Here is a 25,264-nt window from a genome sequence, read left to right as displayed (position 1 = left end):
AGTTCAAAATGTGGAACAACACACTTTGGACTTTTATTTAAATGACATATTATAAGACTATTGATCATTAAAATATTAAGATCTCTATCTACTGTTCTATTTTCAGTACTTTTCTCCTCTAAATATTCATCTAAATAATCATCTGACAATTTATGCGGTCTGAGTAGTTTGACTGTAGTCGCACATTTTTCAGTTTGGGGAGCTACATAAGATTTTTTATCGTAACTCTCTTTTGAGTACAGCTTAAATTCCTTTTCTGTAAGGCGGGGTAACCAGACAGATTCTGTGGTGTTTTTAGGAGTCAAATCTGTAGTGGAATTAGAAAATTTAAGTTTAGGTGGTGCAGGTAAAACTTGCATAGATAAATTTTTTAAAACCTGTGTAGATGGAGCTGTAGATGGAGCAACACCATTAATAACACTACAACCTTGATCTGTTGTTAGGGATACACAACGCAATAGATGGGCTTGGTTACCAACCTTATATTGGTTTCTTTTCCTTTTCCCTTTCATTATTGAATAAATACACACTCTGTTATGTTTGTATAATTCTAAATTATGACATCATAAAGTCATGACGTCACAAAAGCGATGACGTCACAATGTTATCTTCACTAAAGAAAAGCACCATTTTTCCCTATTTGAACACTCACACAAAAAGAACTCTAAAATGGTTATTACTTGATGGATTTTAAAACTAAAACCTGTTTTAGAATTGTCTGTGAATGATCTTAACAGTTATTAAAAAATAAAAATGTTCTATTCCTTCTATGAAAGAAATAAATATCAAAAACATTATTTTCTGAGTGAAAAAATCCTTAAATCTACCTTATTTACAGTAAAAAACACAATATTTTCATGATTCATCATCTAAACATGATGATTTTTATAAAGTCAGTTAGGTAATGAAGGTTTGTTAAATGGCACTTTAAGCTATGAAGAGTCTTAATCAATGTCTAAATTGTGAATTGATAACATATGGATTTTGTGCTTTTTTTCTACTAAAAGATATAAGGAACAGTAATAAGCATGCTTACTTAAAAATACTAAAAATTAACTTATTTTATTTCAGATGCGGAAAAAAACTTCACAGAATTGTTCGAAAAGGTGTACCGAAGAAATTCATTCTGCAATACAAGTGGAATCTGACATTTGCTGATCTAAATTGTGAACTATTATTTCAAAGGTGTTGGAGTGTTTCATGGTTCAATGATCACAATTTCGGATGGGAGCTGCTGAAATCGAGGTCAGTTACACTCTTTTAGTGCTATTTGATTAAAAAGAATACAAAATGGCTACCAATAATTTAGATTTTTATCAAAAATATACCAATTTTATACTTATAAACAGTGAAGAGGCAGAAAATGGGGCATGCGTTATTTGGACTGGGGCCACTCAGAGGAGAAATAATTATATTCTAGGGATGATCAATGTCACATACCCAAATGCCAAACGTACTAAAATGAATGTTGCACGTTTAGCAAAAATTTTGCAATTGAAATCTACTGATTTAGCCAAAAATTTAGATGCTTCACACCTTTGTCATAATGCATTGTGTGTGAATACAGACCATATTGTTTTAGAACCTCGGGAGATTAACAATCAAAGAAAAATATGTGTAGCTGCACACCAATGCACCACACATATTGTGCATGGCACAAACTATACTAACTGCATGCTGAATCTGAAATTGTGGTTTGTTATGATTTTGTAGTAAACATATGCACCTTGCACATTTTACCTCCACATTAATCATCTCTGAAAATACCAGTTTTTAACACAAGTAAAAAACGAAAATGGGAAAAAAGCCCACCCTCATACCCCCAAGACACTGAAACAAACATGGCAAACATGTTTATGCAAGATTATAAGCTCAGTCAAACATTTATGTGGTTTTTTTTTCGCCAGTGTTTACTAATTTTTACAGTGCAAGGGGAGTAACTCTTGATGGTTTCATTACTGTGTCAGAAAACTGGGTCATTCAATCAACAGGTGATCACAGGAAGTAAACATGCGGTAGAGAACTAAATGAAAGTGAAACATAGAGACAAATCAATGAACAAAGTATGACAGTCATTAATTAAATAAGTAAACAAAAAACAAAAGAAAAAATAACAGAAAGGAAAAAATCCAAATATGACATCGAGTTACAAAGGCAAACTGTGAATGACCTAATGTTGTAATATTCATTTAACATGGTTTTATTTTGTTTATAATTTTGTTTCAAGGTATGCGTTTTCCAATAAATGCATGTACTGTGTGTGGCTGGATGCATGCATTGGGAGATATGAAGTGGTCTTTTTGCCTGATACAAGGTTTATTTCAGTGTCTTGGACCATTATCCCATTTTCATAACAAACTTAAAATAAACAAACTTTTTAATTTAAAAAAAAAACACAACTAACTCATATCATGCTCATATATTCCTGAAAAGTGTTTGTTTTAATATATTATTAGATGTTTAGTATTCTCTGTAAATAAATAAATAAATAAATAACTACATATGCTTCCTGAAAGGCTGAAAGAAAACCATATTGTGTAACCTTTTAATATAAATGTTAATCTGGCCATGAACTACAACCTGGCTGTGGAACGAATTCTTTCGGACTTGAATTCTGACATAGCTTTGGTTCTAACTGATGTTTTTTATATCCACTAATCAACCTGTTTCGCACTCTCTTGTTTAACAAGAAATCGATAGCCTGTTTTTTACGAGCTTTTAACCTGTTTAATTTGACACGTAAACTTTTTTGATATGCACAATCATATATTTCACGTTTACGTATTTTTTTCAGAGCCACTACAGCACGAGACTTTCTACCCAGACCACAACCTACAGCTTTTAGGGTCTTAGCCAATGCAACATCCCGTTTATTATTGACTTTCAAGACTGCTGCAGATGCACGGCCTAAGGCATTGCGAGAAAAATTCTTATTCTTCGGTAGGTATGTAGAAATTGTCCTATTGACGGACTCACACTTATTTGTATTGCTGAAAAATTGCATCTGATTTAATGCGGTCTGAGACAGTTTCATTTCTAACAATGATTCTATTAATAATTTGTCAGTCTTATTTGGTTTCAAAGACCCATTTTGTAAACCATGACTGCTAAGGTTAATAGATTTGTACCACCAACTAGTTTTTATACCACCATTACATAGTGTTATGCTCCATCTACACGTATCGCTACAATTACCACTATAACAATTCACAACAGACTTAACAATGCGTGGCAAACATTTTGAAATTTGTTGTCGGTCACCATTATATTTTGCAAATAAACATTTCATTATACCATGTGAACGTAATTTTAAATCATTGGCAAAAGCTATTTTAATATCATTCCTCTGGGCCTTTGTAGCTCCAGGGAACATACCGACACTAAATTTTGCTCGCAATACCTCACGGAACTGACTTTGACCCCGGTGAATAGTATCTGCCAGTCTATTTACTGACCATAAAGGGTCAAATATTTCCTGCATTGCTTCTTGTAGACCTTGTACACTTTTTGCATCCCCATCAGTAGTACAATAGTCCACAAGTAAATCAAGTTTAGCAATTTTTTTACCTATTTCATACCCAAGATCCTTCTCACTCAAAGGATCATACCTATTTGTATTTGATGTGCAGTACTCGTGATTAGGACATTCAATGTCATAACCTTTACCGCGTAACCATGCACCAACCCAGCAAAGTTTGTTTACAAGGTGAAAACCAATGATATCATGATTGTCAGTTTCATTTTCACAGGCAATACCAATGACTTGTGATGCATTTTGTCCCATTTTATGCCTACTTTTTATATGCACACTCTGATAGGTACCATCCATTTGTAATTTTACAGGACTATTTTTATTTAACCCTAAGGTTTCATTTCTCTTTCTGAAACTCTCAACCACTTGTTCGGTTTCATTTTCCGCAAGTTTTACAACCTTGTCACAAACAGTATTTGTTATTCTCTGCATTGTTCCTTTTGACATAGGAGGAATACATGAACTAGTTAAAAGTAGTCGCGCGCTATCATTACCAATATTACAGTTTATCACGCCAGTCTGAAACCCATAGTTAATTGTAGCACTCTTGCGACCAGCACGTCCTGTGTCAATTTCTCTAAATAGTTTATATTTTTCTGAAATAAATTTACACTTGGTACACTTCATTTTCCAAATCCAACCAAGACCCCATTGAGTCTCTTGTACCAGTTCAAAATGTGGAACAACACACTTTGGACTTTTATTTAAATGACATATTATAAGACTATTGATCATTAAAATATTAAGATCTCTATCTACTGTTCTATTTTCAGTACTTTTCTCCTCTAAATATTCATCTAAATAATCATCTGACAATTTATGCGGTCTGAGTAGTTTGACTGTAGTCGCACATTTTTCAGTTTGGGGAGCTACATAAGATTTTTTATCGTAACTCTCTTTTGAGTACAGCTTAAATTCCTTTTCTGTAAGGCGGGGTAACCAGACAGATTCTGTGGTGTTTTTAGGAGTCAAATCTGTAGTGGAATTAGAAAATTTAAGTTTAGGTGGTGCAGGTAAAACTTGCATAGATAAATTTTTTAAAACCTGTGTAGATGGAGCTGTAGATGGAGCAACACCATTAATAACACTACAACCTTGATCTGTTGTTAGGGATACACAACGCAATAGATGGGCTTGGTTACCAACCTTATATTGGTTTCTTTTCCTTTTCCCTTTCATTATTGAATAAATACACACTCTGTTATGTTTGTATAATTCTAAATTATGACATCATAAAGTCATGACGTCACAAAAGCGATGACGTCACAATGTTATCTTCACTAAAGAAAAGCACCATTTTTCCCTATTTGAACACTCACACAAAAAGAACTCTAAAATGGTTATTACTTGATGGATTTTAAAACTAAAACCTGTTTTAGAATTGTCTGTGAATGATCTTAACAGTTATTAAAAAATAAAAATGTTCTATTCCTTCTATGAAAGAAATAAATATCAAAAACATTATTTTCTGAGTGAAAAAATCCTTAAATCTACCTTATTTACAGTAAAAAACACAATATTTTCATGATTCATCATCTAAACATGATGATTTTTATAAAGTCAGTTAGGTAATGAAGGTTTGTTAAATGGCACTTTAAGCTATGAAGAGTCTTAATCAATGTCTAAATTGTGAATTGATAACATATGGATTTTGTGCTTTTTTTCTACTAAAAGATATAAGGAACAGTAATAAGCATGCTTACTTAAAAATACTAAAAATTAACTTATTTTATTTCAGATGCGGAAAAAAACTTCACAGAATTGTTCGAAAAGGTGTACCGAAGAAATTCATTCTGCAATACAAGTGGAATCTGACATTTGCTGATCTAAATTGTGAACTATTATTTCAAAGGTGTTGGAGTGTTTCATGGTTCAATGATCACAATTTCGGATGGGAGTTGCTGAAATCGAGGTCAGTTACACTCTTTTAGTGCTATTTGATTAAAAAGAATACAAAATGGCTACCAATAATTTAGATTTTTATCAAAAATATACCAATTTTATACTTATAAACAGTGAAGAGGCAGAAAATGGGGCATGCGTTATTTGGACTGGGGCCACTCAGAGGAGAAATAATTATATTCTAGGGATGATCAATGTCACATACCCAAATGCCAAACGTACTAAAATGAATGTTGCACGTTTAGCAAAAATTTTGCAATTGAAATCTACTGATTTAGCCAAAAATTTAGATGCTTCACACCTTTGTCATAATGCATTGTGTGTGAATACAGACCATATTGTTTTAGAACCTCGGGAGATTAACAATCAAAGAAAAATATGTGTAGCTGCACACCAATGCACCACACATATTGTGCATGGCACAAACTATACTAACTGCATGCTGAATCTGAAATTGTGGTTTGTTATGATTTTGTAGTAAACATATGCACCTTGCACATTTTACCTCCACATTAATCATCTCTGAAAATACCAGTTTTTAACACAAGTAAAAAACGAAAATGGGAAAAAAGCCCACCCTCATACCCCCAAGACACTGAAACAAACATGGCAAACATGTTTATGCAAGATTATAAGCTCAGTCAAACATTTATGTGGTTTTTTTTTCGCCAGTGTTTACTAATTTTTACAGTGCAAGGGGAGTAACTCTTGATGGTTTCATTACTGTGTCAGAAAACTGGGTCATTCAATCAACAGGTGATCACAGGAAGTAAACATGCGGTAGAGAACTAAATGAAAGTGAAACATAGAGACAAATCAATGAACAAAGTATGACAGTCATTAATTAAATAAGTAAACAAAAAACAAAAGAAAAAATAACAGAAAGGAAAAAATCCAAATATGACATCGAGTTACAAAGGCAAACTGTGAATGACCTAATGTTGTAATATTCATTTAACATGGTTTTATTTTGTTTATAATTTTGTTTCAAGGTATGCGTTTTCCAATAAATGCATGTACTGTGGCTGGATGCATGCATTGGGAGATATGAAGTGGTCTTTTTGCCTGATACAAGGTTTATTTCAGTGTCTTGGACCATTATCCCATTTTCATAACAAACTTAAAATAAACAAACTTTTTAATTTAAAAAAAAAACACAACTAACTCATATCATGCTCATATATTCCTGAAAAGTGTTTGTTTTAATATATTATTAGATGTTTAGTATTCTCTGTAAATAAATAAATAAATAAATAACTACATATGCTTCCTGAAAGGCTGAAAGAAAACCATATTGTGTAACCTTTTAATATAAATGTTAATCTGGCCATGAACTACAACCTGGCTGTGGAACGAATTCTTTCGGACTTGAATTCTGACATAGCTTTGGTTCTAACTGATGTTTTTTATATCCACTAATCAACCTGTTTCGCACTCTCTTGTTTAACAAGAAATCGATAGCCTGTTTTTTACGAGCTTTTAACCTGTTTAATTTGACACGTAAACTTTTTTGATATGCACAATCATATATTTCACGTTTACGTATTTTTTTCAGAGCCACTACAGCACGAGACTTTCTACCCAGACCACAACCTACAGCTTTTAGGGTCTTAGCCAATGCAACATCCCGTTTATTATTGACTTTCAAGACTGCTGCAGATGCACGGCCTAAGGCATTGCGAGAAAAATTCTTATTCTTCGGTAGGTATGTAGAAATTGTCCTATTGACGGACTCACACTTATTTGTATTGCTGAAAAATTGCATCTGATTTAATGCGGTCTGAGACAGTTTCATTTCTAACAATGATTCTATTAATAATTTGTCAGTCTTATTTGGTTTCAAAGACCCATTTTGTAAACCATGACTGCTAAGGTTAATAGATTTGTACCACCAACTAGTTTTTATACCACCATTACATAGTGTTATGCTCCATCTACACGTATCGCTACAATTACCACTATAACAATTCACAACAGACTTAACAATGCGTGGCAAACATTTTGAAATTTGTTGTCGGTCACCATTATATTTTGCAAATAAACATTTCATTATACCATGTGAACGTAATTTTAAATCATTGGCAAAAGCTATTTTAATATCATTCCTCTGGGCCTTTGTAGCTCCAGGGAACATACCGACACTAAATTTTGCTCGCAATACCTCACGGAACTGACTTTGACCCCGGTGAATAGTATCTGCCAGTCTATTTACTGACCATAAAGGGTCAAATATTTCCTGCATTGCTTCTTGTAGACCTTGTACACTTTTTGCATCCCCATCAGTAGTACAATAGTCCACAAGTAAATCAAGTTTAGCAATTTTTTTACCTATTTCATACCCAAGATCCTTCTCACTCAAAGGATCATACCTATTTGTATTTGATGTGCAGTACTCGTGATTAGGACATTCAATGTCATAACCTTTACCGCGTAACCATGCACCAACCCAGCAAAGTTTGTTTACAAGGTGAAAACCAATGATATCATGATTGTCAGTTTCATTTTCACAGGCAATACCAATGACTTGTGATGCATTTTGTCCCATTTTATGCCTACTTTTTATATGCACACTCTGATAGGTACCATCCATTTGTAATTTTACAGGACTATTTTTATTTAACCCTAAGGTTTCATTTCTCTTTCTGAAACTCTCAACCACTTGTTCGGTTTCATTTTCCGCAAGTTTTACAACCTTGTCACAAACAGTATTTGTTATTCTCTGCATTGTTCCTTTTGACATAGGAGGAATACATGAACTAGTTAAAAGTAGTCGCGCGCTATCATTACCAATATTACAGTTTATCACGCCAGTCTGAAACCCATAGTTAATTGTAGCACTCTTGCGACCAGCACGTCCTGTGTCAATTTCTCTAAATAGTTTATATTTTTCTGAAATAAATTTACACTTGGTACACTTCATTTTCCAAATCCAACCAAGACCCCATTGAGTCTCTTGTACCAGTTCAAAATGTGGAACAACACACTTTGGACTTTTATTTAAATGACATATTATAAGACTATTGATCATTAAAATATTAAGATCTCTATCTACTGTTCTATTTTCAGTACTTTTCTCCTCTAAATATTCATCTAAATAATCATCTGACAATTTATGCGGTCTGAGTAGTTTGACTGTAGTCGCACATTTTTCAGTTTGGGGAGCTACATAAGATTTTTTATCGTAACTCTCTTTTGAGTACAGCTTAAATTCCTTTTCTGTAAGGCGGGGTAACCAGACAGATTCTGTGGTGTTTTTAGGAGTCAAATCTGTAGTGGAATTAGAAAATTTAAGTTTAGGTGGTGCAGGTAAAACTTGCATAGATAAATTTTTTAAAACCTGTGTAGATGGAGCTGTAGATGGAGCAACACCATTAATAACACTACAACCTTGATCTGTTGTTAGGGATACACAACGCAATAGATGGGCTTGGTTACCAACCTTATATTGGTTTCTTTTCCTTTTCCCTTTCATTATTGAATAAATACACACTCTGTTATGTTTGTATAATTCTAAATTATGACATCATAAAGTCATGACGTCACAAAAGCGATGACGTCACAATGTTATCTTCACTAAAGAAAAGCACCATTTTTCCCTATTTGAACACTCACACAAAAAGAACTCTAAAATGGTTATTACTTGATGGATTTTAAAACTAAAACCTGTTTTAGAATTGTCTGTGAATGATCTTAACAGTTATTAAAAAATAAAAATGTTCTATTCCTTCTATGAAAGAAATAAATATCAAAAACATTATTTTCTGAGTGAAAAAATCCTTAAATCTACCTTATTTACAGTAAAAAACACAATATTTTCATGATTCATCATCTAAACATGATGATTTTTATAAAGTCAGTTAGGTAATGAAGGTTTGTTAAATGGCACTTTAAGCTATGAAGAGTCTTAATCAATGTCTAAATTGTGAATTGATAACATATGGATTTTGTGCTTTTTTTCTACTAAAAGATATAAGGAACAGTAATAAGCATGCTTACTTAAAAATACTAAAAATTAACTTATTTTATTTCAGATGCGGAAAAAAACTTCACAGAATTGTTCGAAAAGGTGTACCGAAGAAATTCATTCTGCAATACAAGTGGAATCTGACATTTGCTGATCTAAATTGTGAACTATTATTTCAAAGGTGTTGGAGTGTTTCATGGTTCAATGATCACAATTTCGGATGGGAGCTGCTGAAATCGAGGTCAGTTACACTCTTTTAGTGCTATTTGATTAAAAAGAATACAAAATGGCTACCAATAATTTAGATTTTTATCAAAAATATACCAATTTTATACTTATAAACAGTGAAGAGGCAGAAAATGGGGCATGCGTTATTTGGACTGGGGCCACTCAGAGGAGAAATAATTATATTCTAGGGATGATCAATGTCACATACCCAAATGCCAAACGTACTAAAATGAATGTTGCACGTTTAGCAAAAATTTTGCAATTGAAATCTACTGATTTAGCCAAAAATTTAGATGCTTCACACCTTTGTCATAATGCATTGTGTGTGAATACAGACCATATTGTTTTAGAACCTCGGGAGATTAACAATCAAAGAAAAATATGTGTAGCTGCACACCAATGCACCACACATATTGTGCATGGCACAAACTATACTAACTGCATGCTGAATCTGAAATTGTGGTTTGTTATGATTTTGTAGTAAACATATGCACCTTGCACATTTTACCTCCACATTAATCATCTCTGAAAATACCAGTTTTTAACACAAGTAAAAAACGAAAATGGGAAAAAAGCCCACCCTCATACCCCCAAGACACTGAAACAAACATGGCAAACATGTTTATGCAAGATTATAAGCTCAGTCAAACATTTATGTGGTTTTTTTTTCGCCAGTGTTTACTAATTTTTACAGTGCAAGGGGAGTAACTCTTGATGGTTTCATTACTGTGTCAGAAAACTGGGTCATTCAATCAACAGGTGATCACAGGAAGTAAACATGCGGTAGAGAACTAAATGAAAGTGAAACATAGAGACAAATCAATGAACAAAGTATGACAGTCATTAATTAAATAAGTAAACAAAAAACAAAAGAAAAAATAACAGAAAGGAAAAAATCCAAATATGACATCGAGTTACAAAGGCAAACTGTGAATGACCTAATGTTGTAATATTCATTTAACATGGTTTTATTTTGTTTATAATTTTGTTTCAAGGTATGCGTTTTCCAATAAATGCATGTACTGTGGCTGGATGCATGCATTGGGAGATATGAAGTGGTCTTTTTGCCTGATACAAGGTTTATTTCAGTGTCTTGGACCATTATCCCATTTTCATAACAAACTTAAAATAAACAAACTTTTTAATTTAAAAAAAAAACACAACTAACTCATATCATGCTCATATATTCCTGAAAAGTGTTTGTTTTAATATATTATTAGATGTTTAGTATTCTCTGTAAATAAATAAATAAATAAATAACTACATATGCTTCCTGAAAGGCTGAAAGAAAACCATATTGTGTAACCTTTTAATATAAATGTTAATCTGGCCATGAACTACAACCTGGCTGTGGAACGAATTCTTTCGGACTTGAATTCTGACATAGCTTTGGTTCTAACTGATGTTTTTTATATCCACTAATCAACCTGTTTCGCACTCTCTTGTTTAACAAGAAATCGATAGCCTGTTTTTTACGAGCTTTTAACCTGTTTAATTTGACACGTAAACTTTTTTGATATGCACAATCATATATTTCACGTTTACGTATTTTTTTCAGAGCCACTACAGCACGAGACTTTCTACCCAGACCACAACCTACAGCTTTTAGGGTCTTAGCCAATGCAACATCCCGTTTATTATTGACTTTCAAGACTGCTGCAGATGCACGGCCTAAGGCATTGCGAGAAAAATTCTTATTCTTCGGTAGGTATGTAGAAATTGTCCTATTGACGGACTCACACTTATTTGTATTGCTGAAAAATTGCATCTGATTTAATGCGGTCTGAGACAGTTTCATTTCTAACAATGATTCTATTAATAATTTGTCAGTCTTATTTGGTTTCAAAGACCCATTTTGTAAACCATGACTGCTAAGGTTAATAGATTTGTACCACCAACTAGTTTTTATACCACCATTACATAGTGTTATGCTCCATCTACACGTATCGCTACAATTACCACTATAACAATTCACAACAGACTTAACAATGCGTGGCAAACATTTTGAAATTTGTTGTCGGTCACCATTATATTTTGCAAATAAACATTTCATTATACCATGTGAACGTAATTTTAAATCATTGGCAAAAGCTATTTTAATATCATTCCTCTGGGCCTTTGTAGCTCCAGGGAACATACCGACACTAAATTTTGCTCGCAATACCTCACGGAACTGACTTTGACCCCGGTGAATAGTATCTGCCAGTCTATTTACTGACCATAAAGGGTCAAATATTTCCTGCATTGCTTCTTGTAGACCTTGTACACTTTTTGCATCCCCATCAGTAGTACAATAGTCCACAAGTAAATCAAGTTTAGCAATTTTTTTACCTATTTCATACCCAAGATCCTTCTCACTCAAAGGATCATACCTATTTGTATTTGATGTGCAGTACTCGTGATTAGGACATTCAATGTCATAACCTTTACCGCGTAACCATGCACCAACCCAGCAAAGTTTGTTTACAAGGTGAAAACCAATGATATCATGATTGTCAGTTTCATTTTCACAGGCAATACCAATGACTTGTGATGCATTTTGTCCCATTTTATGCCTACTTTTTATATGCACACTCTGATAGGTACCATCCATTTGTAATTTTACAGGACTATTTTTATTTAACCCTAAGGTTTCATTTCTCTTTCTGAAACTCTCAACCACTTGTTCGGTTTCATTTTCCGCAAGTTTTACAACCTTGTCACAAACAGTATTTGTTATTCTCTGCATTGTTCCTTTTGACATAGGAGGAATACATGAACTAGTTAAAAGTAGTCGCGCGCTATCATTACCAATATTACAGTTTATCACGCCAGTCTGAAACCCATAGTTAATTGTAGCACTCTTGCGACCAGCACGTCCTGTGTCAATTTCTCTAAATAGTTTATATTTTTCTGAAATAAATTTACACTTGGTACACTTCATTTTCCAAATCCAACCAAGACCCCATTGAGTCTCTTGTACCAGTTCAAAATGTGGAACAACACACTTTGGACTTTTATTTAAATGACATATTATAAGACTATTGATCATTAAAATATTAAGATCTCTATCTACTGTTCTATTTTCAGTACTTTTCTCCTCTAAATATTCATCTAAATAATCATCTGACAATTTATGCGGTCTGAGTAGTTTGACTGTAGTCGCACATTTTTCAGTTTGGGGAGCTACATAAGATTTTTTATCGTAACTCTCTTTTGAGTACAGCTTAAATTCCTTTTCTGTAAGGCGGGGTAACCAGACAGATTCTGTGGTGTTTTTAGGAGTCAAATCTGTAGTGGAATTAGAAAATTTAAGTTTAGGTGGTGCAGGTAAAACTTGCATAGATAAATTTTTTAAAACCTGTGTAGATGGAGCTGTAGATGGAGCAACACCATTAATAACACTACAACCTTGATCTGTTGTTAGGGATACACAACGCAATAGATGGGCTTGGTTACCAACCTTATATTGGTTTCTTTTCCTTTTCCCTTTCATTATTGAATAAATACACACTCTGTTATGTTTGTATAATTCTAAATTATGACATCATAAAGTCATGACGTCACAAAAGCGATGACGTCACAATGTTATCTTCACTAAAGAAAAGCACCATTTTTCCCTATTTGAACACTCACACAAAAAGAACTCTAAAATGGTTATTACTTGATGGATTTTAAAACTAAAACCTGTTTTAGAATTGTCTGTGAATGATCTTAACAGTTATTAAAAAATAAAAATGTTCTATTCCTTCTATGAAAGAAATAAATATCAAAAACATTATTTTCTGAGTGAAAAAATCCTTAAATCTACCTTATTTACAGTAAAAAACACAATATTTTCATGATTCATCATCTAAACATGATGATTTTTATAAAGTCAGTTAGGTAATGAAGGTTTGTTAAATGGCACTTTAAGCTATGAAGAGTCTTAATCAATGTCTAAATTGTGAATTGATAACATATGGATTTTGTGCTTTTTTTCTACTAAAAGATATAAGGAACAGTAATAAGCATGCTTACTTAAAAATACTAAAAATTAACTTATTTTATTTCAGATGCGGAAAAAAACTTCACAGAATTGTTCGAAAAGGTGTACCGAAGAAATTCATTCTGCAATACAAGTGGAATCTGACATTTGCTGATCTAATATGGGTCAGGGTCCCTAATAGACCTTGAGATGAGGAACTCAGATGACGTAATTAAAAAACAATATTAGTCCGCGATACAATTGTGGATGCTGTGATTTTAAAAATGGACATAAATGAACAATAAGAACTGTTTTATAGAGCTGATGTGATGAGAAAAGAAATATGTAGATTTGACCTGAAATAAATTATTAGAAAGGACAATTTTTTTATTGAGTTTTATGATCAGAATTTTGGGATTATTTCATGTGGAGAGTGACATTTTTCACCATCTTCCGGGGTCCAGCAATTTACGAAAAAAGTAATCTCACTTGCCACCCCGAAAATTTAACCAAACATGTATAAATGTATCAGCTTCGATATGAGCCATCCTACATGTTCAAGTAAACGATATGGACTGAGCAATGGAGGAAAACGTTACCATTGTCGCCTATGGAGAATTAATTAAAAATGTTGACCCAAATTGTGAACTATTATTTCAAAGGTGTTGGAGTGTTTCATGGTTCAATGATCACAATTTCGGATGGGAGCTGCTGAAATCGAGGTCAGTTACACTCTTTTAGTGCTATTTGATTAAAAAGAATACAAAATGGCTACCAATAATTTAGATTTTTATCAAAAATATACCAATTTTATACTTATAAACAGTGAAGAGGCAGAAAATGGGGCATGCGTTATTTGGACTGGGGCCACTCAGAGGAGAAATAATTATATTCTAGGGATGATCAATGTCACATACCCAAATGCCAAACGTACTAAAATGAATGTTGCACGTTTAGCAAAAATTTTGCAATTGAAATCTACTGATTTAGCCAAAAATTTAGATGCTTCACACCTTTGTCATAATGCATTGTGTGTGAATACAGACCATATTGTTTTAGAACCTCGGGAGATTAACAATCAAAGAAAAATATGTGTAGCTGCACACCAATGCACCACACATATTGTGCATGGCACAAACTATACTAACTGCATGCTGAATCTGAAATTGTGGTTTGTTATGATTTTGTAGTAAACATATGCACCTTGCACATTTTACCTCCACATTAATCATCTCTGAAAATACCAGTTTTTAACACAAGTAAAAAACGAAAATGGGAAAAAAGCCCACCCTCATACCCCCAAGACACTGAAACAAACATGGCAAACATGTTTATGCAAGATTATAAGCTCAGTCAAACATTTATGTGGTTTTTTTTTCGCCAGTGTTTACTAATTTTTACAGTGCAAGGGGAGTAACTCTTGATGGTTTCATTACTGTGTCAGAAAACTGGGTCATTCAATCAACAGGTGATCACAGGAAGTAAACATGCGGTAGAGAACTAAATGAAAGTGAAACATAGAGACAAATCAATGAACAAAGTATGACAGTCATTAATTAAATAAGTAAACAAAAAACAAAAGAAAAAATAACAGAAAGGAAAAAATCCAAATATGACATCGAGTTACAAAGGCAAACTGTGAATGACCTAATGTTGTAATATTCATTTAACATGGTTTTATTTTGTTTATAATTTTGTTTCAAGGTATGCGTTTTCCAATAAATGCATGTACTGTGGCTGGATGCATGCATTGGGAGATATGAAGTGGTCTTTTTGCCTGATACAAGGTTTATTTCAGTGTCTTGGACCATTATCCCATTTTCATAACAAACTTAAAATAAACAAACTTTTTAATTTAAAAAAAAAACACAACTAACTCATATCATGCTCATATATTCCTGAAAAGTGTTTGTTTTAATATATTATTAGATGTTTAGTATTCTCTGTAAATAAATAAATAAATAAATAACTACATATGCTTCCTGAAAGGCTGAAAGAAAACCATATTGTGTAACCTTTTAATATAAATGTTAATCTGGCCATGAACTACAACCTGGCTGTGGAACGAATTCTTTCGGACTTGAATTCTGACATAGCTTTGGTTCTAACTGATGTTTTTTATATCCACTAATCAACCTGTTTCGCACTCTTGTTTAACAAGAAATCGATAGCCTGTTTTTTACGAGCTTTTAACCTGTTTAATTTGACACGTAAACTTTTTTGATATGCACAATCATATATTTCACGTTTACGTATTTTTTTCAGAGCCACTACAGCACGAGACTTTCTACCCAGACCACAACCTACAGCTTTTAGGGTCTTAGCCAATGCAACATCCCGTTTATTATTGACTTTCAAGACTGCTGCAGATGCACGGCCTAAGGCATTGCGAGAAAAATTCTTATTCTTCGGTAGGTATGTAGAAATTGTCCTATTGACGGACTCACACTTATTTGTATTGCTGAAAAATTGCATCTGATTTAATGCGGTCTGAGACAGTTTCATTTCTAACAATGATTCTATTAATAATTTGTCAGTCTTATTTGGTTTCAAAGACCCATTTTGTAAACCATGACTGCTAAGGTTAATAGATTTGTACCACCAACTAGTTTTTATACCACCATTACATAGTGTTATGCTCCATCTACACGTATCGCTACAATTACCACTATAACAATTCACAACAGACTTAACAATGCGTGGCAAACATTTTGAAATTTGTTGTCGGTCACCATTATATTTTGCAAATAAACATTTCATTATACCATGTGAACGTAATTTTAAATCATTGGCAAAAGCTATTTTAATATCATTCCTCTGGGCCTTTGTAGCTCCAGGGAACATACCGACACTAAATTTTGCTCGCAATACCTCACGGAACTGACTTTGACCCCGGTGAATAGTATCTGCCAGTCTATTTACTGACCATAAAGGGTCAAATATTTCCTGCATTGCTTCTTGTAGACCTTGTACACTTTTTGCATCCCCATCAGTAGTACAATAGTCCACAAGTAAATCAAGTTTAGCAATTTTTTTACCTATTTCATACCCAAGATCCTTCTCACTCAAAGGATCATACCTATTTGTATTTGATGTGCAGTACTCGTGATTAGGACATTCAATGTCATAACCTTTACCGCGTAACCATGCACCAACCCAGCAAAGTTTGTTTACAAGGTGAAAACCAATGATATCATGATTGTCAGTTTCATTTTCACAGGCAATACCAATGACTTGTGATGCATTTTGTCCCATTTTATGCCTACTTTTTATATGCACACTCTGATAGGTACCATCCATTTGTAATTTTACAGGACTATTTTTATTTAACCCTAAGGTTTCATTTCTCTTTCTGAAACTCTCAACCACTTGTTCGGTTTCATTTTCCGCAAGTTTTACAACCTTGTCACAAACAGTATTTGTTATTCTCTGCATTGTTCCTTTTGACATAGGAGGAATACATGAACTAGTTAAAAGTAGTCGCGCGCTATCATTACCAATATTACAGTTTATCACGCCAGTCTGAAACCCATAGTTAATTGTAGCACTCTTGCGACCAGCACGTCCTGTGTCAATTTCTCTAAATAGTTTATATTTTTCTGAAATAAATTTACACTTGGTACACTTCATTTTCCAAATCCAACCAAGACCCCATTGAGTCTCTTGTACCAGTTCAAAATGTGGAACAACACACTTTGGACTTTTATTTAAATGACATATTATAAGACTATTGATCATTAAAATATTAAGATCTCTATCTACTGTTCTATTTTCAGTACTTTTCTCCTCTAAATATTCATCTAAATAATCATCTGACAATTTATGCGGTCTGAGTAGTTTGACTGTAGTCGCACATTTTTCAGTTTGGGGAGCTACATAAGATTTTTTATCGTAACTCTCTTTTGAGTACAGCTTAAATTCCTTTTCTGTAAGGCGGGGTAACCAGACAGATTCTGTGGTGTTTTTAGGAGTCAAATCTGTAGTGGAATTAGAAAATTTAAGTTTAGGTGGTGCAGGTAAAACTTGCATAGATAAATTTTTTAAAACCTGTGTAGATGGAGCTGTAGATGGAGCAACACCATTAATAACACTACAACCTTGATCTGTTGTTAGGGATACACAACGCAATAGATGGGCTTGGTTACCAACCTTATATTGGTTTCTTTTCCTTTTCCCTTTCATTATTGAATAAATACACACTCTGTTATGTTTGTATAATTCTAAATTATGACATCATAAAGTCATGACGTCACAAAAGCGATGACGTCACAATGTTATCTTCACTAAAGAAAAGCACCATTTTTCCCTATTTGAACACTCACACAAAAAGAACTCTAAAATGGTTATTACTTGATGGATTTTAAAACTAAAACCTGTTTTAGAATTGTCTGTGAATGATCTTAACAGTTATTAAAAAATAAAAATGTTCTATTCCTTCTATGAAAGAAATAAATATCAAAAACATTATTTTCTGAGTGAAAAAATCCTTAAATCTACCTTATTTACAGTAAAAAACACAATATTTTCATGATTCATCATCTAAACATGATGATTTTTATAAAGTCAGTTAGGTAATGAAGGTTTGTTAAATGGCACTTTAAGCTATGAAGAGTCTTAATCAATGTCTAAATTGTGAATTGATAACATATGGATTTTGTGCTTTTTTTCTACTAAAAGATATAAGGAACAGTAATAAGCATGCTTACTTAAAAATACTAAAAATTAACTTATTTTATTTCAGATGCGGAAAAAAACTTCACAGAATTGTTCGAAAAGGTGTACCGAAGAAATTCATTCTGCAATACAAGTGGAATCTGACATTTGCTGATCTAATATGGGTCAGGGTCCCTAATAGACCTTGAGATGAGGAACTCAGATGACGTAATTAAAAAACAATATTAGTCCGCGATACAATTGTGGATGCTGTGATTTTAAAAATGGACATAAATGAACAATAAGAACTGTTTTATAGAGCTGATGTGATGAGAAAAGAAATATGTAGATTTGACCTGAAATAAATTATTAGAAAGGACAATTTTTTTATTGAGTTTTATGATCAGAATTTTGGGATTATTTCATGTGGAGAGTGACATTTTTCACCATCTTCCGGGGTCCAGCAATTTACGAAAAAAGTAATCTCACTTGCCACCCCGAAAATTTAACCAAACATGTATAAATGTATCAGCTTCGATATGAGCCATCCTACATGTTCAAGTAAACGATATGGACTGAGCAATGGAGGAAAACGTTACCATTGTCGCCTATGGAGAATTAATTAAAAATGTTGACCCAAATTGTGAACTATTATTTCAAAGGTGTTGGAGTGTTTCATGGTTCAATGATCACAATTTCGGATGGGAGCTGCTGAAATCGAGGTCAGTTACACTCTTTTAGTGCTATTTGATTAAAAAGAATACAAAATGGCTACCAATAATTTAGATTTTTATCAAAAATATACCAATTTTATACTTATAAACAGTGAAGAGGCAGAAAATGGGGCATGCGTTATTTGGACTGGGGCCACTCAGAGGAGAAATAATTATATTCTAGGGATGATCAATGTCACATACCCAAATGCCAAACGTACTAAAATGAATGTTGCACGTTTAGCAAAAATTTTGCAATTGAAATCTACTGATTTAGCCAAAAATTTAGATGCTTCACACCTTTGTCATAATGCATTGTGTGTGAATACAGACCATATTGTTTTAGAACCTCGGGAGATTAACAATCAAAGAAAAATATGTGTAGCTGCACACCAATGCACCACACATATTGTGCATGGCACAAACTATACTAACTGCATGCTGAATCTGAAATTGTGGTTTGTTATGATTTTGTAGTAAACATATGCACCTTGCACATTTTACCTCCACATTAATCATCTCTGAAAATACCAGTTTTTAACAAATCAAATCAAATCAAATATTTTATTGTCATATAAACTTTACAGTTTGTGACCAACATATATTAATACAATAAACACAATAAACATATATACATACATATTAAACATACAAAATATCAACAGCATTAAAATGTATAACAACAAACAAGTTGTTAAGAGTCCCCTGCCCTCAGTTCTAATGACTTTTTCAAGAAGGATCCTAACTTATTTGTTTGTAAAGGCGATGATGGATTTAGTAAATAATGAATTTTTTCTTCTTCATTTAAATTATTAAAGTTATTATTTTCTGTACATATGTGATGAAAAAATTCATTTCTTAGAGTTTTATTATACTCACAATATAGTAAAAAATGTTTCTCATCCTCTAGTATTTTACATTTATGGCAAAGACGTTCCTCTCTTGGGATTTTAAAATATCTCCCCTTTTCAATCAAGAGGGAGTGATCACTTATTCTAAATTTAGTGATTAATCTCCTTATCTGAAAATTAGATGTATTTAGATAATATTCTAGTTTGTAATCTTTTTTAAGTTTTTTATAGAGAAAAAATTTACTTTTATCATCGATGTTTTGAAATTTATTTTGAATTAAATCTTCATATCTATTTTTCATTTTTAACTTTATATCGTTTTTTATTTTATTTACATCTTTTATGTCCTTACAAGTAGAAAGAATATTAAGGTCAACGTTAGTCTCTTTGACAATATTTTTAGCATATGTATACCATGAGTAAGTTCCTGTCAAATCTAGAGACTGTGCTAGAGAAAAAGCTTCCTTTAATAATGGATTAATATTATTATTATATAGTCTAGCTAAATATAAACACAAGTAAAAAACGAAAATGGGAAAAAAGCCCACCCTCATACCCCCAAGACACTGAAACAAACATGGCAAACATGTTTATGCAAGATTATAAGCTCAGTCAAACATTTATGTGGTTTTTTTTTCGCCAGTGTTTACTAATTTTTACAGTGCAAGGGGAGTAACTCTTGGTGGTTTCATTACTGTGTCAGAAAACTGGGTCATTCAATCAACAGGTGATCACAGGAAGTAAACATGCGGTAGAGAACTAAATGAAAGTGAAACATAGAGACAAATCAATGAACAAAGTATGACAGTCATTAATTAAATAAGTAAACAAAAAACAAAAGAAAAAATAACAGAAAGGAAAAAATCCAAATATGACATCGAGTTACAAAGGCAAACTGTGAATGACCTAATGTTGTAATATTCATTTAACATGGTTTTATTTTGTTTATAATTTTGTTTCAAGGTATGCGTTTTCCAATAAATGCATGTACTGTGGCTGGATGCATGCATTGGGAGATATGAAGTGGTCTTTTTGCCTGATACAAGGTTTATTTCAGTGTCTTGGACCATTATCCCATTTTCATAACAAACTTAAAATAAACAAACTTTTTAATTTAAAAAAAAAACACAACTAACTCATATCATGCTCATATATTCCTGAAAAGTGTTTGTTTTAATATATTATTAGATGTTTAGTATTCTCTGTAAATAAATAAATAAATAAATAACTACATATGCTTCCTGAAAGGCTGAAAGAAAACCATATTGTGTAACCTTTTAATATAAATGTTAATCTGGCCATGAACTACAACCTGGCTGTGGAACGAATTCTTTCGGACTTGAATTCTGACATAGCTTTGGTTCTAACTGATGTTTTTTATATCCACTAATCAACCTGTTTCGCACTCTCTTGTTTAACAAGAAATCGATAGCCTGTTTTTTACGAGCTTTTAACCTGTTTAATTTGACACGTAAACTTTTTTGATATGCACAATCATATATTTCACGTTTACGTATTTTTTTCAGAGCCACTACAGCACGAGACTTTCTACCCAGACCACAACCTACAGCTTTTAGGGTCTTAGCCAATGCAACATCCCGTTTATTATTGACTTTCAAGACTGCTGCAGATGCACGGCCTAAGGCATTGCGAGAAAAATTCTTATTCTTCGGTAGGTATGTAGAAATTGTCCTATTGACGGACTCACACTTATTTGTATTGCTGAAAAATTGCATCTGATTTAATGCGGTCTGAGACAGTTTCATTTCTAACAATGATTCTATTAATAATTTGTCAGTCTTATTTGGTTTCAAAGACCCATTTTGTAAACCATGACTGCTAAGGTTAATAGATTTGTACCACCAACTAGTTTTTATACCACCATTACATAGTGTTATGCTCCATCTACACGTATCGCTACAATTACCACTATAACAATTCACAACAGACTTAACAATGCGTGGCAAACATTTTGAAATTTGTTGTCGGTCACCATTATATTTTGCAAATAAACATTTCATTATACCATGTGAACGTAATTTTAAATCATTGGCAAAAGCTATTTTAATATCATTCCTCTGGGCCTTTGTAGCTCCAGGGAACATACCGACACTAAATTTTGCTCGCAATACCTCACGGAACTGACTTTGACCCCGGTGAATAGTATCTGCCAGTCTATTTACTGACCATAAAGGGTCAAATATTTCCTGCATTGCTTCTTGTAGACCTTGTACACTTTTTGCATCCCCATCAGTAGTACAATAGTCCACAAGTAAATCAAGTTTAGCAATTTTTTTACCTATTTCATACCCAAGATCCTTCTCACTCAAAGGATCATACCTATTTGTATTTGATGTGCAGTACTCGTGATTAGGACATTCAATGTCATAACCTTTACCGCGTAACCATGCACCAACCCAGCAAAGTTTGTTTACAAGGTGAAAACCAATGATATCATGATTGTCAGTTTCATTTTCACAGGCAATACCAATGACTTGTGATGCATTTTGTCCCATTTTATGCCTACTTTTTATATGCACACTCTGATAGGTACCATCCATTTGTAATTTTACAGGACTATTTTTATTTAACCCTAAGGTTTCATTTCTCTTTCTGAAACTCTCAACCACTTGTTCGGTTTCATTTTCCGCAAGTTTTACAACCTTGTCACAAACAGTATTTGTTATTCTCTGCATTGTTCCTTTTGACATAGGAGGAATACATGAACTAGTTAAAAGTAGTCGCGCGCTATCATTACCAATATTACAGTTTATCACGCCAGTCTGAAACCCATAGTTAATTGTAGCACTCTTGCGACCAGCACGTCCTGTGTCAATTTCTCTAAATAGTTTATATTTTTCTGAAATAAATTTACACTTGGTACACTTCATTTTCCAAATCCAACCAAGACCCCATTGAGTCTCTTGTACCAGTTCAAAATGTGGAACAACACACTTTGGACTTTTATTTAAATGACATATTATAAGACTATTGATCATTAAAATATTAAGATCTCTATCTACTGTTCTATTTTCAGTACTTTTCTCCTCTAAATATTCATCTAAATAATCATCTGACAATTTATGCGGTCTGAGTAGTTTGACTGTAGTCGCACATTTTTCAGTTTGGGGAGCTACATAAGATTTTTTATCGTAACTCTCTTTTGAGTACAGCTTAAATTCCTTTTCTGTAAGGCGGGGTAACCAGACAGATTCTGTGGTGTTTTTAGGAGTCAAATCTGTAGTGGAATTAGAAAATTTAAGTTTAGGTGGTGCAGGTAAAACTTGCATAGATAAATTTTTTAAAACCTGTGTAGATGGAGCTGTAGATGGAGCAACACCATTAATAACACTACAACCTTGATCTGTTGTTAGGGATACACAACGCAATAGATGGGCTTGGTTACCAACCTTATATTGGTTTCTTTTCCTTTTCCCTTTCATTATTGAATAAATACACACTCTGTTATGTTTGTATAATTCTAAATTATGACATCATAAAGTCATGACGTCACAAAAGCGATGACGTCACAATGTTATCTTCACTAAAGAAAAGCACCATTTTTCCCTATTTGAACACTCACACAAAAAGAACTCTAAAATGGTTATTACTTGATGGATTTTAAAACTAAAACCTGTTTTAGAATTGTCTGTGAATGATCTTAACAGTTATTAAAAAATAAAAATGTTCTATTCCTTCTATGAAAGAAATAAATATCAAAAACATTATTTTCTGAGTGAAAAAATCCTTAAATCTACCTTATTTACAGTAAAAAACACAATATTTTCATGATTCATCATCTAAACATGATGATTTTTATAAAGTCAGTTAGGTAATGAAGGTTTGTTAAATGGCACTTTAAGCTATGAAGAGTCTTAATCAATGTCTAAATAAAGGCAACAGTAGTATACCGCTGTTCAAAACTCATAAATCCACGGACAAAAAACAAAATCGGGATAACAAACCAAAACCGAGGGAAACGCATTAAATATAAGAGGAGAACAACGACATAACACTAAAATGTAACACATATAGACAAAATCCCACGAGAATAACAAATATAACATATATATATAACATCAAAACCAAATACATGAATTTGGGATAGACAAGTACCGTGACACGTCTTATCGCAATGTGAATTTACACTCAAAAATAAGAGAAAACAAACGACACAACGTTATAATGTAATACACACAGAAACGAACTATAATATAACAATGACCATATTCCTGACTTGGTACAGGGCATTTTTAAAGGAAAAAATGGTGGGTTGAACCTGGTTTTGTGGCATGCCAAACCTCGCACTTTTATGGCCATGTGAAATATAACATCAAAATGACAACACAGGACTACAATATAAATAAATTGGAGAACACAATAGACAAAGAATCACACGAACAACAGCCAACAAAAGGCAACAAGTTCAAAATTTTAATACGCCAGAAGTGTATTTTGTCCACACAAGACCTATGTGTGACGCACAGATACAAAAGTTTGAAAGCCGAAACGAGTACAAAGTTGAACAGCATCGAGGACCAAAAGATCAAAAAGGTTGTGCCAAAAACGGCAAGGGTTTTCCGTTAAGTTACCAGAAAATACCTATAATTTAGAGTAATTTATACTTTTGCAAACAGTAAATTTAATAAAATGAATATTCAAAAGATTGTGAATTGATAACATATGGATTTTGTGCTTTTTTTCTACTAAAAGATATAAGGAACAGTAATAAGCATGCTTACTTAAAAATACTAAAAATTAACTTATTTTATTTCAGATGCGGAAAAAAACTTCACAGAATTGTTCGAAAAGGTGTACCGAAGAAATTCATTCTGCAATACAAGTGGAATCTGACATTTGCTGATCTAATATGGGTCAGGGTCCCTAATAGACCTTGAGATGAGGAACTCAGATGACGTAATTAAAAAACAATATTAGTCCGCGATACAATTGTGGATGCTGTGATTTTAAAAATGGACATAAATGAACAATAAGAACTGTTTTATAGAGCTGATGTGATGAGAAAAGAAATATGTAGATTTGACCTGAAATAAATTATTAGAAAGGACAATTTTTTTATTGAGTTTTATGATCAGAATTTTGGGATTATTTCATGTGGAGAGTGACATTTTTCACCATCTTCCGGGGTCCAGCAATTTACGAAAAAAGTAATCTCACTTGCCACCCCGAAAATTTAACCAAACATGTATAAATGTATCAGCTTCGATATGAGCCATCCTACATGTTCAAGTAAACGATATGGACTGAGCAATGGAGGAAAACGTTACCATTGTCGCCTATGGAGAATTAATTAAAAATGTTGACCCAAATTGTGAACTATTATTTCAAAGGTGTTGGAGTGTTTCATGGTTCAATGATCACAATTTCGGATGGGAGCTGCTGAAATCGAGGTCAGTTACACTCTTTTAGTGCTATTTGATTAAAAAGAATACAAAATGGCTACCAATAATTTAG

At 32.9% G+C, this 25,264-nt stretch overlaps 1 protein-coding gene across 10 annotated transcripts in view; it reads left to right on the top strand.

Annotated features, from left to right (window-relative positions):
- LOC139508981 (uncharacterized) overlaps positions 1-25,264 on the top strand; it is a 36,821-nt gene that overhangs the window by 6,483 nt on the left and 5,074 nt on the right. For 2 of the 10 annotated variants that reach the window (XR_011661490.1, XR_011661491.1), the window contains 11 exons: positions 1,072-1,245; positions 2,795-2,940; positions 5,271-5,444; positions 6,990-7,135; positions 9,466-9,639; positions 11,185-11,330; positions 13,661-14,294; positions 15,838-15,983; positions 18,314-18,947; positions 21,316-21,461; positions 24,567-25,200. Coding sequence is in view for 5 of the 10 variants with exons in the window: in XM_071296036.1 (XP_071152137.1) it covers positions 18,808-18,947; positions 21,316-21,465; positions 24,567-24,687 (411 nt within the window). In the remaining 5 variants the exon portion in view is untranslated. Of the gene's footprint in view, positions 1-1,071; positions 1,246-2,794; positions 2,941-5,270; positions 5,445-6,989; positions 7,136-9,465; positions 9,640-11,184; positions 11,331-13,660; positions 14,295-14,956; positions 15,113-15,837; positions 15,988-18,313; positions 18,948-20,486; positions 20,589-21,315; positions 21,466-24,566; positions 25,201-25,264 lie in introns of those variants that run through there. The other 8 variants (XM_071296040.1, XM_071296037.1, XR_011661488.1 and 5 more) reach the window with 6 other exon arrangements.

This window comes from Mytilus edulis, unplaced genomic scaffold (genome assembly GCF_963676685.1).
Source record: "Mytilus edulis unplaced genomic scaffold, xbMytEdul2.2 SCAFFOLD_267, whole genome shotgun sequence".
NCBI classification, from domain to species: Eukaryota; Metazoa; Mollusca; class Bivalvia; order Mytilida; family Mytilidae; genus Mytilus; species Mytilus edulis.
Note: the sequence above shows the minus strand (reverse complement) of the source record. Positions and strands in the feature narration are given on the sequence as shown.